This window comes from Aquarana catesbeiana, linkage group LG02, assembly GCF_042186555.1.
Source record: "Aquarana catesbeiana isolate 2022-GZ linkage group LG02, ASM4218655v1, whole genome shotgun sequence".
In the NCBI taxonomy this organism is placed as follows: Eukaryota; Metazoa; Chordata; class Amphibia; order Anura; family Ranidae; genus Aquarana; species Aquarana catesbeiana.
Genome location: NC_133325.1, coordinates 786,169,172 through 786,184,115, shown reverse-complemented (window position 1 = coordinate 786,184,115; position 14,944 = coordinate 786,169,172). Strand labels below are relative to the sequence as shown.

The window sequence follows — 14,944 nt, the reverse complement described above, 5'->3', positions numbered from 1 at the left end:
TCCTTGAGCTGGTTTCCCGGGTCTGTACACCTGCTGTGCCCATTATTAGAGGTTCCCACCATCCCTGTGCTGAATTCTTGGGTCTGTACACCTGCTGTGCCCATTATTAGAGGTTCCCACCATCCCTGTGCTGAATTCTTGGGTCTGTACACCTGATGTGCCCATTAATAATTGTTCATAAATGTGATTTAGAAATACATCAAAGAAAAGTTGATGAAGAGTTGTGTCAGTTTTGTCTCTGGCCCTTTAAGTATCGCTCTTCTGCTGTATGGAGTCTAGGCGCTCTTCTCTCGCCCCCTCTCTCTGCCTTGTGGTTTATAGTATTTCCTTTAAGCCGAGAGTCGGACAGCTGAGACACAGCCGCTTTCACATCTGATGATCAGTGGATGGATCTGTACCAGATGAAGAGTCTTTAATGTGACCCCCCTTCACCATGTCATTATGAGTCTCCCCGGACCATTCATCTCCCTCCTTGTGATTTGTTCCCTTCTCCACCTTCCAGGTAAGTCACTTTGTTACATTTTATTCTTATTAGTGACCTACAGTGCCTTGAAAAAGTATTCATACCCCTTGACATTTTGCACATTTTATCATGTTACAACCAAAAACGTAAATGTATTTTTTTGGGATTTTATGTGATAGACCAACACAAAGTGGCACATAATTGTGAAGTGGAAGGAAAATGATAAATGGTTTTCAGCATTTTTTACAAATAAATATGTGAAAAGTGTGGCATGCATTTGTATGGCGCCCCCCTCCGGAGTCAACACTTTGTAGAACCCCCTTTCACTGCAATTACAGCTGCAAGTCTTTTTGGGGATGTCTCTACCAGCTTTGCACATCTAGAGAGGGACATTTTTGCCCATTCTTCTTTGCAAAATAGCTCAAGTTCTGTCAGATTGGATGGAGAGCGTCTGTGAACAGCAATTTTCAAGTCTTACCACAGATTCTCAATTGGATTTAGGTCTGGACTGTGACTGGTCCATTCTAACAGATGATTATGCTTTGATCTAAACCACTCCATTGTAGCTCTAGCTGTATGTTTAGGGTCGTTGTCCTGCTGGAAGGTGAACCTCTGCCCCAGTCTCAAGTCTTTTGCAGACTCTAACAGGTTTTCTTCTAAGATTGCCCTGTATTTGTCTCCATCCATCTTCCCATCAACTCTGACCAGCTTCCCTGTCCCTGCTGAAGCATCCCCACAACATAATGCTGCCACCACCATGTTTCACAGTGGGGATGGTGTGTTCAGGGTGATGTGCAGTGTTCGTTTTCCGCCACACACAGCATTTTGCTTTTAGGCCAAAAAGTTACATTTTGGTCTCATCTGACCAGAGCACCTTCTTCCACATGTTTGCTGTGTCCTCCACATGGCTTCTCACAAACTGCAAACAGGACTTCTTATGGTTTTCTTTCAACAATGTCTTTCTTCTTGTCACTCTTCCATAAAGGGCAGATTTGTGGAGAAGACGACTAATAGTTGTCCTGTGGACAGATTCTCTCACCTGAGCTGTGGATCTCTGCAGCTCCTCCAGTTACCATGGGCCTCTTGGCTCTTCTCTGATGAATGCTCTCCTTGCCCGGCCTGTCAGTTAGGTGGACGGCCATGTCTTGGTAGGTTTGCAGTTGTGCCATACTCTTTCCATTTTTCAAATGATGGATTGAAAAATGCAATCAATGGGTATGAATACTTTTTCAAGGCACTGTAGCTAGATAGCAGACACCACTCAGCCCCCCAAAGCAGACCTGTAATTGGGTAATGTGTCAATGTAACACTTCGTTATTTTTTTTTTACCTCTCACAGAGATCACAGTACTCCCCCACCCAACAATTCCTTTATCTGCTAGTTACAATGCTGCAGTCTGATCACCGGGGAGGAGGGGATAGTTACAATGTTGCAGTCTGTTGCAATTTGATCACCGGGAGAGGAGATTGAGGAAATGCTTCCCTCTGCCTGCAGCAGACAGATGACAGCATCTCAGCCTAGGCAAAGTGAACGGACTGCAGCTCAAGGACACCTTTTTACTAATTGAGCTTTTTCTGAAAAATGATACTGTGACCCGTCAGGGATGTTTTGGCTCCAGCCACTTCTGGACCGCCCGCCGTTGTTATACATCGGTACTTTGAAGATGTTGTTGTTATGGCAGCAGCTAGCTGCCATTGTTTCGTCACATTCGGCTACCCATTACATTTTGCTACCCGCTGGAGTGCGCATGCGCAACGCTGCCATATGCGTTCCAACACTGTTGAAAGACACCACTTTGCCACGTGGCCGCTCGCTACGCTTTGGGCACGGCCTCGCTTTGCTCGGCATAATTATAATCTAGCTCTATGTCCACTTGGATGGTGGGGCTTGAACCTGGACTCAGGGGTGTGGCCACAAAATTCTGTGCAAGCGCAGAATGCCACAGTGTTGGAACGCATGTGGCGGCGTCGCACATGTGCACTCCAGCGGGTAGCTAAATGTGATGGGTCGCCTTATGTGACGAAACACCAAAATCCTGGTATCCTCTCCTTCAGCGGGCGGTCCGCTTCAAGATAAAAGTGGTCTCTGCGGTGGATTCACTGCAAGATCACTTTTAGCAGCAGCGGGAGAGGGCCCCCCCTCCTGCCACACTCCGGTGCCCTCTGCCGCTTACCGGAGCCATCGGCAGCAGCGGAGGCGATCTGATGTTGCCCCTTGTGTGACATATCATTGCAGGACAGAAACAACGTCAAAACGTCACTTCCGCCCATAGCTCTTAAAGGGCCATTTTTTATTTTTTTAAAGGACAAAATGTTTTTTATTTTTATTTTTTTTATTGCATTTTAGTATAAATATGAGATCTGAGGTCTTTTTGACTCCAGATCTCACATTTAAGAGGTCCTGTGATGCTTTTTTTCTATTACAAGGGATGTTTACATTCCTTTTAATAGGAATAAAAGTGACACAAATGTTTTTTTTTTTTTAAAGAACAGTGTAAAAATTAAAAATAAAAGGTATAATAAATAAGAAAAAATTAATTTAAAATTTCTTAAACGCGCCCGTCCCGCCGAGCTCGCGTGCAGAAGCGAACGCATACGTGAGCAGCGCCCGCATATGAAAACGGTGTTCAAACCACACATGTGAGGTATCGCCACGATCGGTAGAGCGAGAGAAATAATTCTAGCACTAGACCTCCTCTGTAACTCAAAACATGCAACCTGTAGAATTTTTTTAAACGTAGCCTATGGAGATTTTAAAAGTTTGTCGCCATTCCACGAGCGGGCACAATTTTGAAGCGTGACATGTTGGGTATCAATTTACTCGGCGTAACATTATCTTTCACAATATAAAAAAAAAAATTGGGCTAACTTTACTGTTGTCTTATTTTTTAATTTAACAAAGTGTATTCTTTCCAAAAAAAAAGGTGCGCTTGTAAGACCGTTTGCGGTGTGGCAGAAAGTATTGCAGGGATCGCCATTTTATTCTCTAGGGTGTTAGAAAAAAGAATGTATAATGTTTGGGGTTTCTAAATAATTTTATAGCAAAAAAAAAAAAAAAATGTTTTTAACTTGTAAACAACAAATCTCAGAAAGACGCTCGGTCCTTAAGTGGCTAGAGATGCACCGAAATTTCTTCGGCTGAAACATTGTGTTTTTAGCATTTTGCTGATAAAGAAAAAGGTGCCCACAATGGCCGACAATAGATCCATCTTTGTTTAAATTCATAATATTAACGAAAAAGTTGAATATAATACAATGATATATAAAAATATGTATATTTAGGAACTGTCATTTTCGGTTTCGGTACCAAAATTTCCATTTGCTCAGACTTGCTGACAGTTACACTTCAACATAATTTAAACTTTCAAAGAGGAAGGTGACAAACCCCGCCTCCTGGATTTTCCCGACTAAAAGAGCATCCTACATGTTTGCAAAGATGGCAGTTTTCGTATTGCCACAGCCTGCGAGGGGGGCCCTTCCCAACCGTGTGCGGGCAAGTCTGATTCCTAATAAGTGTTGGGTCTGAAGGGTGTACTGAGCCAATAGCTTAGCTCAGGGGGTCCTCACCCCTACCCTCAACTATAGGGAGGGTAAATTCTTCGCAAATCTTCTGTGCCCCAACAGTAAATAGAAAAAAAAAAAAGGGTAAAACATTACGACCACAACGGGCATGTGAGCATCAGAACTGGACCATGGAGCAATGGAAGAAGGTGGCCTGGTCTGAGGAATCACGTTTTCTTTTACATCATGTGGACGGCCGGGTGAGGGTGCGTCACTTACATGGGGAAAACAAGTCACCAGGATACAGTATGGGAGAAAGGCAAGCCGGCAGAGGCAGTGTAATGCTTTGGGCAATGTTCAGCTGGGAAACTTGTGTCCTCCATTGATGTGGATGTTACTATGACACGTACCACCTACCTAAACATTGTTGCTGACCAAGTACACCCCCCCTTCATGGAAACGGCATTCCCCGATGGCAGTGGCCTCTTTCAGCAGGATCATGCGCCCTACCACATTGCAAAAATGGTTCAAGTTTGGCTTGAGGAACACAACAATGAGTTGGAGGTGTTGACTTTGGGTCTCCAAATTCTCCAGATCTCAATCCAACTGAGCATCTGTGGGATGTGCAGGAAAAACAAGTTTAATCCATGGAGACCCCAACTCACAGCTTACAGGACTTAAAGGATCTGCTACTGACGGCTTAGTGTCAGATACCACAGCATACCTTCAGAGGTCTAGTCGAGTCCGTGGCTCGACGGGTCAGGGTTTTTTTGGTGGCTCAGTATTAGGTGGGTGGTCATAAAGTTATGGCTGATCAAAGTATATATTTAAAATGTATCCAAAAGAAAGTAATTCATCAAAAATATTAAAGGAGAAGTACAACCAAAGCTCGTTCAGCTGTACTTCTCCTGTAGTGCAGTTTGTTCTACATTCCTGTGACCCATTTTCAGCAGACAGCTGGCTGAAGCCCCGCCTTCGGCTGATGTCACAGAGCCAGTCCAGGCTGGGGAAAGATCGCGACAATGAAGTCGGGATCCGCCCACAAATCTGAACCAGCACCCAGCTCAGCCTCTCAGTAAGCCGCTAAGAGCCTGAGCCGGCCGCTCCTGCCCCCTCCAGTGCTCCAGTGAGAGCAGGGGAGGGGGGCAGAGCAGAGAATGGGTGACTGAGAGGGAGACCCCGGCACCTTATGACTTCACCGCCCATCGGCATAATGGGGCGGTGATGTCATAAGGGGGCGAGGTCTCCGAATGAGGTCACCGGAAGGCCACGTCCCATGTCTGTATAAGAACCAGCAGAGAACGGAGCTGGCACAACTGCGGGAGCTAGTGTTGGGAGAAGAAACAGCAGAAGAATTGGAGGGAGAAGGCATCGTAGGGAGAAGATATCATAGGAGAAAGAAGACACGCTTCTACTGGCTCGTCCGTACGATCAGCGAGCTGGAGAAGGAATCTGCTGGCGGAAGTTAGCCATAGAGAAAACCAAGGGACAGATGGTCCCCGGCAGTCTCTATGACTCTCGGAGGCTCGGGCCTGACGTTATGACGTCACATCCGGGCCGGCGGAAAGTAAACAATGCCGGGGACTCGGCTGGAAAGCCTTTTTTTTTTTTTTTTTTTTTGATCTCAGGTTTTCCAGCCTGGAGGAGAGATGGGGGGGTCTTATAGAGCCCCCGTCTCTCCATAAAGAGGACCTGTCATGCACAATTCCTATTTTAAGGGATGTTTACATTCCTTGTAATAGGAATAAAAGTGATCAAAACATTTTTTTTTTTTAAAGGGAAAGTGTAAAAATAAAAAAATTTAAATAAAATAACTAATTAAACAAAAATTAAAGCGACCCCGTCCCCGCGGGCGAACGCATACGTAGGTCACACCCGCATATGTAAATGACGTTCAAACCAAATATGTGAGGTATCACCGCAAATGTTAGAGCGAGAGCAACAATTCCAGCCCAAGACCTCCTCTGTAACTTTAAACAGGTAACCTGTAAAAAAAAAATGAAAGAGTCTCCTACGGAGATTTTTAAGTACAGAAGCCATTCCACAAGTGTGCGCAATTTTAAAGTGTGACATGTTAGGTATCTATTTACTTGGTGTAACATCATCAGTCACATTATACAAAAAAAATGGGCTAACTTTACTGTTTTTTTTTTTTTTAATTCTTGAAGGGTTTTTTTTTCCCCCAAAAAAATCGCGTTTGGAAAATTGCTTAGCAAATACCGTGTGACATAAAAAGTTGCAATGACCACTATTGTATTCCCTAGGGTCTCTGCTAAAAAAAAAAAAAATATATATATCTATATCTATATACATATAGATATAGATATATATATATAGATATATATATGTATATATAATGTGGAGGTTCTGAGGTGAACAAGAGATAAATGCCCTATCGTCAGCTCCATCTAGTGGCCAAAATGCAGTATATTTTCTCACTGAGGTATTTCAGAAAACGACATCACATTTTAGGCACTAGATGGCGCTGACAATACAGGTGTTTCGTCAGATTCTGCGACCCGTCAGATTTTGTAACGGAAGTGACGTTCCGTCGCCACCATCTTGCTACACCCCACAATCCTCCATAGTAAGGATACAGTGACAAGGGGGAAAGCGGACATCTTGTTACACCCACCAGAGTTTTGCATTTTACACTTATTATTAACAGCACAGTGAGTTTATATAGTGAAAGGCAGTACTTAGAACTCCCTCTGACTGGTTAGATGTTGAATTTTAAAAGCAGCGGCAAGCCTACTGATCTCACAGGTTTGGTAATCTGACAGAAGTTTGCTGCTTTTAAAATTAAACATCTAAACATTCAGACGGAGTTCTAAGTACTGTATTTAACTATATAAACTCCCTTTACTGTTAAAAATAAGTGTAAAATGCAAAACTCCGGTGGGTGTAACAAGATGTCCGCTTTCCCCCTTCTCAGTGTATCCATACTGTAGAGGAGTGCGGGGTGTAGCAAGATGGCGGCGACTAAACGTCACTTCCGTTACACATTCTGACGGGTGGCCTAATCTGATGAAACACAGGCATTAATCTCTTACAGAAAACCCATTTTGTATGAAAAAAATAGAATAGAAAATAACAGAATAGTACAGAAAAAAATGACAGAACAGAATAAAATAGAATAGAAAGAATATAACCATCTTCCGAAATTCGAATTTTGAATAGAGTAAATTTTAATAGATTACGACAGAAAATAGAACAGAATAAACAAATAGAAAAAGAATAGAATTAAAAAAAAAAAAACAGAATAGAAAGAATATAACCATTTCCCAAAATTCAAATAGAATTAATTAGAATTAGAATATAATAGATTAAAATAGAACAGAAAATAACAGAATAGTATAGAAAAAATGACAGAATAGAATAAAATAGAATTGAATAGAAAGAATATAACCATCTTCCGAAATTCAAATTTCGAATGGAATAAATTTGAGTTTGAATCAAAAAGAATAGAATAGAATAGAAAAGAATATAAGGAGATTAGAAAATAAAATAATAGAATAGAAAATAGAATAGAATAAACAAATAGAAAAAGAATATCATTAAAAAAACAACACAATAGAAAGATTATAACCATTTCCCAAAATTCAAATAGAATCAATTAGAAAAGGAAGATGGTTATATTCTTTCTATTCAGTTTTTTTCTATACTATTCTGTCATTTTCTAGTCTATTTTAATCTATTATTTTCTATTCTATTCAAATTGATTATATTTGGATTTTGGAAAATGGTTATATTCTATCCTATTGTTTTTGTTTTTTTTTTTAATTCTATTCTTTTCTATTCTATTCTGTCCTTTTATTTTCTATTCTATTTTAGTCTGTTTTACTCTATTATATTTTATTCTTCTATTTTTTGTTATATTCTTTTCTACTCTATTCACTTTTTTCTATTCTATTCCTTTATTTTCTATTCTATTTTATTCCTCTTTGGAAATTGGGAAACAAATCGAAAACTATTCGAAATTGATTCGGAAACTATTCAAATCGATTCGAATTCAGAAAAATCGTATCGACTTGAATACGAATAAATGAAACGAATTCCGAAAACTAATTAAACGGATTCAACTAATTTAACTAAATGAATTTATGTAAATAACAAAACGAAACAATTTTCTTCTTTTGTTTTGCACATGTCTAAGTCGCAGAGGCTGAATAGGTTTTGAATTCGCTCTGTGTGGTGACATGTAGCTGTGCATGTATAGGTGGGAATCCAACCACAGTAATGAGTTCCCTGGTGTCACCATGTCAAATGTCCATATTTTACACTATACAGTGCAACCGGAAAGTATTCACGGCGCTTCACTTTTTCCACATTTTGTTCTGTTGCAGCCTTATTCCAAAATGGATTAAATTCATTATTTTCCTCAATATTCTACAAAAACAATCCCCCATAATGACAACGTGAAAGAAGTTTGTTTGAAATCTTTGCAATTTTATTAAAAATTAAAAAACGAGAGAGCTTCCGCCATCCAGCATAACGCTCTCACCTCCTCCACCTCACCTTCCTCGTTCTCCACACAATCCCCGAGAGCTTCCCAGCCTGTCAGCGCGCCGCCCGACCACAGCATCGCGGCGCTCTCTGCCCCCATAGCCGCCTGACAGACTGGCCGCGGCTCCAGCACGAGGTGTAGCGGCCATCTTGCTTCACCCAGGCTCAGTGCTAACACTCACCCCTAGCCATAGCACACCCCTTCCTCCTCAAGCGCTGGAGCTGCCCAGACTGTGACACCGCTGCCTGAAGTGTGTACACTGGCACTCCCCTGCTCTTAAGGGGTACCTGAAAAGACAGATCACGGCTCCATTACTGGGAGCGGCGGCCATCTTGCTCCACCTGAGAACGGGGACAGCACTCACCTCTAGCCACAACTCACCCCTTCCTTGGCCACTGGAGCTGCCAAGACTGCCACACCACTGCCCGCAGTACCTACACCGGCACTCTCCTGCTACTACAGTCACCTAAAAGGAGGACTGCTCACAGTTCCAGTCCTGGGAGCGGCAGCCATCTTGCTCCACCTGAGCACGGGGCCATCACTCACCTCTAGCCACAACTCACCCCTTCCTTGGCCACTGGAGCTGCCAAGACTGCCACACCGCTGCCCGCAGTACCTACACCGGCACTCTCCTGCTCCTACAGTCACCTGGAAGAAGGACTGCTCACAGCTCCAGTCCTGGGAGCGGCAGCCATCTTGCTCCACCCGAGCACGGGGCCATCACTCACCTCTAGCCACAACTCACCCCTTCCTTGGCCACTGGAGCTGCCAAGACTGCCACACCGCTGCCCACAGTACCTACACCGGCACTCCCCTGCTCTTACAGTCGCCTGGAAGAAGGACTGTTTACAGCTCCAGTCCTGGGAGCGGCAGCCATCTTGCTCCACCCGAACACAGTGCCAGTACTCACCTCTAGCCACAACTCACCCCTTCCTTGGCCAATGGAGCTACCAAGACTGCTACACCGCTGCCCGCAGTATCTACACTGGCACTCCCCTCCTGAATACGACATAGACTCAATGGTCTGGTCTGACCACTCTCCTATACACCTGCCGTTCTCGCTCCCCTCCACTCCAATTAGGGAGTGGACATGGCGCTTGAACAATTCGTTGCTTACGAATTCGGAGAGTGTGACGAGGGTTTCTGACACAATATCTAACTATTTTGTTGACCACGCCTCAGATACAACATCATTGCCCATTCAATGAGAGGCACTAAAAGCAGTTCTACGTGGAATCTTTATCCAGGTGGGTACACGTCTAAAAAAGGAACGTTCGGCCGCCATAATGGCTGCAATTCAAACACTTATGGGGCGTACACACGGTCGGACTTTTCAGCTACAAAAGTCCGACAGCCTGTCCGACAGACTTTCGACGGACTTTCGACGGACTTGCGGCGGACTTTCTAACGAACAGACTTGCCTACACACGATCACACAAAAGTCAGTCGAATTCTTACGTGATGACGTACACCGGACTAAAATAAGGAAGTTGATAGCCAGTAGCCAATAGCTGCCCTAGCGTGGGTTTTTGTCCGTCAGACTAGCATACAGACGAGCGGATTTTTCGACCGGACTCGAGTCCGTCGGAAAGATTTGAAGCATGTTTCAAATCTAAAGTCCGTCGGATTTGAGGCTGAAAAAGTTCGTTGAAAGTCCGGAGAAGCCCACACACGATCGGATTACCAGCCAGCTTTAGTCCGTCAGCGTCCGTTGGACTTTTGTAGACGAAAAGTCCGACCGTGTGTACGCGGCATTAGAAACTTAGAAACTGACCCCAATGATCCCCGACAGTGACAACGCTGGTGGACGTTTCCAAGGCGCGATCACAACTCAGAGAACTATATGAGACCTCCACATGCACATATACAGATAAGCTCGCTTTCCACCAATATAAGTTTCAGGAAAAATGTGGTAGATCATTGGCTCGTTCCCTACTTCCAAAAGTATCTTCCACTTTTGTGCCCCATATTCAGGGGGGGGGGGGGGCGCAGGGAGAATTAAACTCCTCACCCTCTAAGATGGCTGAGGAATTCAGGGACTTCTATCAATCCCTGTACAATATCCCTGCGACTCGATTGTCAGGTTCCCCTTCTACCGTGGTGAAAGACCAATTATCCTATTTCTGGGAAACCACACTCCCTACTTTGGATGTTGACACCATTGCTGATCTGGAAACCCCTATCACAGAGGATGAAGTTGCCAAAGCCATTGCAGGTACACCAAGTGGAAAGAACCCCAGCCCCCAATGGCTTCACTCCTAAGCTTTATAAACTTTTCGCTCCCCTTGTAATGCCTAAAAAAAAAATCTGTCTCTTTTGCTTCTCTATATGAATAAAATAAGATTGAATTAAAAATAAAAAACGAAAGACATCCCATGTACATAAGTATCACAATCTTTGCTCAATACTTTGTTGAAGCACCTTTTGGCACCAATTACAGCCTCAAGTCTTTCTGAGTATGATACTACAAGCTTGGCACACCTATTTTTGGGCAGTTTCTCCCATTCTCTCAAGCTCCATCAGGTTGGATGGGGAGCGTCGGTTTTCAGCCCTTTTCAGATCTCTCCAGAGATGTTCAATTGGGTTCAAGTATGGGCTCCGGCTGGGCCACTCAAGGATATTCAGAGTTGTCCCGTAGCCACTCCTTTATCTTGGCTGTGTGCTTAGGGTCATTGTCCTGTTGGAAGATGTCCTGTTGGAACCTTCGCCCCAGTCTGAAGTCCAGAGCCCTCTGGAGCAGGTTTTCATCAAGGATGTCTCTGTACATTGCTGCATTCATCTTTCCCTCAGTCCTGACTAGTCTCCCAGTTCCTGATGCTGCCACCACCATGCTTCACTGTAGGGATGGTATTGGCCAGGTGATGAGTGGTGCCTGGTTTTCTCCAGACATGACGCTTGCCATTCAGGCCAAAGGGTTCAATCTTTGTTTCATCAGACCAGAGAATTTTGTTTCTCATGGTCTGAGAGTCCTTCAGGTGCCTTTTGGCAAACTCCAGGCGGGCTGTCATGTGCCTTTTACTGAGGAGTGGCTTCCGTCTGGCCACTCTACCATACAGGCCTTATTAGTGAAGTGTTGGCTATTCTGGAAGTTACTCCACTCTCCACAGGGAAACGCTGGAGCTCTGTCAGAGTGACCATTGGGTTCTTGGTCACCTCCCTGACTAAGGCCTTTCTTCCCTGATCACTCTGTTTGGCCAGGCGGCCCGCTCTACGAAGAGTCCTGGTGGATCCAAACTTCTTCCATTTACGGATGATGGAGGTCACTGTGCTCATTGGGACCTTCAATGCTGCATAAATGTACCCTTCCCCAGATCTGTGCCTCCATACAATCCTGTCTCGGAGGTCTACAGACAATTTCTTGGACGTCATGGCTAGGTTTGTGCTCTGACATGCACTATTAACTGTGGACTTTATATAGATAGGTGTGTGCCTTTCCAAATCATGTCCAATCAGCTGAATTTACCACAATCAAGATGTAGAAACATCTCAAGGATGATCTGTGGAAACAGGATGTACCTGAGCTCAATTTTGAGTGTCATGGCAAAGGCTGTGAATACTTATGGACATGGGATTTTTAATTTTTTTTTTTATTTTTAATACATTTGCAAAGATTTTAAACAAACTTCTTTCACGTTATCATTATGGGGTATGGTTTGTAGAATTTTGAGGAAAATAATGAATTTAATCCATTTTGGAATAAGGCTGTAACAGAACAAAATGTGGAAAAAGTGAAGCGCTGTGAATACTTTCCAGATGCACTGTATGTAACCACAATATGACTTCCTGACGCAGGAATAAGGTGGCGATAATAATTGTCCCATAACCCCCAATACCCTCATTGACTGTGATTTTTTTGTTTGACCATTCCCCCCCTCAGGGTCCTCATCAGGAACCTCTGTGAAAACCCACAACCTCACCGCTACCATAGGAGGGGAAGTCACTCTGAAGTGTCAGCTCCTGGTACAGGACACCAAAGTCACCCAAGTGAACTGGAACCTCTGCAATGACGTGCACATCGCATCCCACATAAACGGCCACACAACCAAGGGTGCCGTGGTGGGAAAATTCACAGAACGGGTGTCCTTGGCCGAGGATTATGGAATCCAAATCTCCAACGTAAACAGCAGTGATGCCGACTTCTACTGCTGCGTCTTCTACACTTTCCCGCATGGAAAATTCACAGGAAGGATTTACCTGGAGGTTATAAGTAAGTTCCAGGCACTGGGCTGGGGGGGTCAACTTATAAGGTAGATGTACTGCCACAGGAGATGTTCAGAGACTGCAAAAATACTACCAGAGACTGTAGACATACTACATGAGATGGTCAGAGACAGAAAATACACTACATTGCTTTGAAAAAGTATTCATATCCTTGATAGTTTCCACATTTTGTCAGGTTACACCCAAAAACTTAAATATATTTTATTGTGATTTTATGTGATAGACCAACACAAAGTGGCACATAATTGTGAAGTGGAAGGAAAATGATAAATGGTTTTCAATTTTTTTAACAAATAAATATGTGAAAAGTGTGGGGCGCATTTGTATTCAGCCCCCTTTACTCTGATACCCCTAACTAAAATCTAGTGGAACCAATTGCCTTCAGAAGTCACCTAATTAGTAAATAGAGTCCACCTGTGTGTAATTTAATCTCAGTATAAATACAGCTGTTCTGTGAAGCCCTCAGAGGTTTGTTAGGGAACCTTAGTGAACAAACAGCATCATGAAGGCCAAGGAACACACCAGAAAGGTCAGGGATAAAGTTGTGGAGAAGTTTAAAGCAGGGTTAGGTTATAAAAAAATCTCCCAAGCTTTGAACATCTCACTGAGCTCTGTTCAATCCATCATCCAAAAATGTAAAGAGTATGGCACAACTGCAAACCTACCAAGACATGGCCGTCCACCTAAACTGACAGGCCGGCAAGGAGAGCATTCATCAGAGAAGCAGCCAAGAGGCCCATGGTAACTCTGGAGGAGCTGCAGAGATCCACAGCTCAGGTGAGAGAATCTGTCCACAGGACAACTATTAGTCGTGCTCTCCACAAATCTGACCTTTATGGAAGAGTGACAAGAAGAAAGACATTGTTGAAAGAAAACCATAAGAAGTCCTGTTTACTGTTTGCAAGACTCCATGACTCAGAATCCAGAAACGTCAGTGCAGCACTGGATGAAAGATGCAAGGGTCTGTCAGGAGTCCAGAAACTCATTGACCTTTTATACACACACACTAATAACAAGCAAACAGATCACAGGTGAGGATGGTTACCTTTAATAGCCATTTAAACCCCTTTGTGTCAACTTGTGTGCATGTTATCAGGCCAAAATCCCCAGGGTATGTAAACTTTTGATCAGGGTCATTTGGGTAGTTTCTGTTGTAATTATGTTTAAAAAGAGTAAACACAGTTAATTGATAATAAATGGCTTCAGCCAAACACTAACCATGAGTGAAAGAAATGTTTTTGTGTTATCATTCATATTCTCTGAAAAATGGCCAAGAAATCACAAATTCTGCCAGGGTATGTAAACTTATGAGCACAACTGTATTTTATATATATATATATATATATATATATATATATATATATATATTCTGGTATATACACAGCGCGTAAAATAAGAATTGTACACGTCAAAATTTTTCTAGGTAAATATATTTCATGTCGGTAACCCATGTAACCCATACATACAAAGACACCAAAACAAACAATTTTGGAAATTAAGTGCTGTGTAATAAAATGGAATGACACAGGGAAAAAGTACTGAACACATGAAGAAAGGGAGGTACAAACAGGCACGGAAAGCCAAGACACCAGCTAAAATCTATCAGTAATTAGAAAGCAATCCTGCCCCTTGTCAGTGCAAATTAATATCAGCTAGTTCAGTCTCAACTGATGGCCTATAAAAAGGCATCTCATTACCAAGGTGTCACACAACAAACATTTCATGATGGGTAAAAGCAAAGAGCTCTCTCAAGACCTTTGCAAACTTATTGTTGCAAAACAAAGTGATGGAATTGGTTACAGAAGGATTTCTAAACTTCTAAATGTTCTAGTGAGCACTGTTAGGGTCATAATACGGAAGTAGAAAGAACATCATTTCACCATAAACCGGCCACAACCAGGAGTGAAAAGAATAATCAGAAGAGTTGTCTAAGAGCCAAGGACTACATGTGTAGAGCTTCAGAAGTACCTGGAATTAGCAGGTACAATTGTTTCAAAGAAAACAATAAGTAATGGACTCACCCGCCATGGTCTGTATGACCGCTCACCACGCAAGACTCCATTGCTGAAGAAAAAGCATGTTAAAGCTTGTTTAAAGTTTGCTGCACAACATTTAGACAAGCGTGTGAAACACTGGGAGGATATAGTCTGGTCAGAGGAGACCAAAATTCAATTCTTTGGATGCCATAATACACACCATGTTTGGAGGTCAAATGGCACATCACCCCGAAAACACCCCCATACCAACAGTGAG

General features: G+C 43.1%; 1 protein-coding gene across 2 annotated transcripts in view; it reads left to right on the top strand.

Moving 5' to 3' along the window:
• Positions 1-308: 308 nt before the first annotated feature.
• Positions 309-14,944, top strand: part of TIGIT (T cell immunoreceptor with Ig and ITIM domains) — a 25,359-nt gene continuing 10,723 nt past the window's right edge. Inside the window, exons 1-2 of one of the 2 annotated variants that reach the window (XM_073617418.1) lie at positions 309-502; positions 12,348-12,677. In XM_073617418.1, the coding sequence (XP_073473519.1) occupies positions 442-502; positions 12,348-12,677 (391 nt within the window). In that variant the 5' untranslated portion in view covers positions 309-441. The remainder of the gene's footprint in view (positions 503-12,347; positions 12,678-14,944) is intronic. The other variant, XM_073617419.1, reaches the window with a different exon arrangement.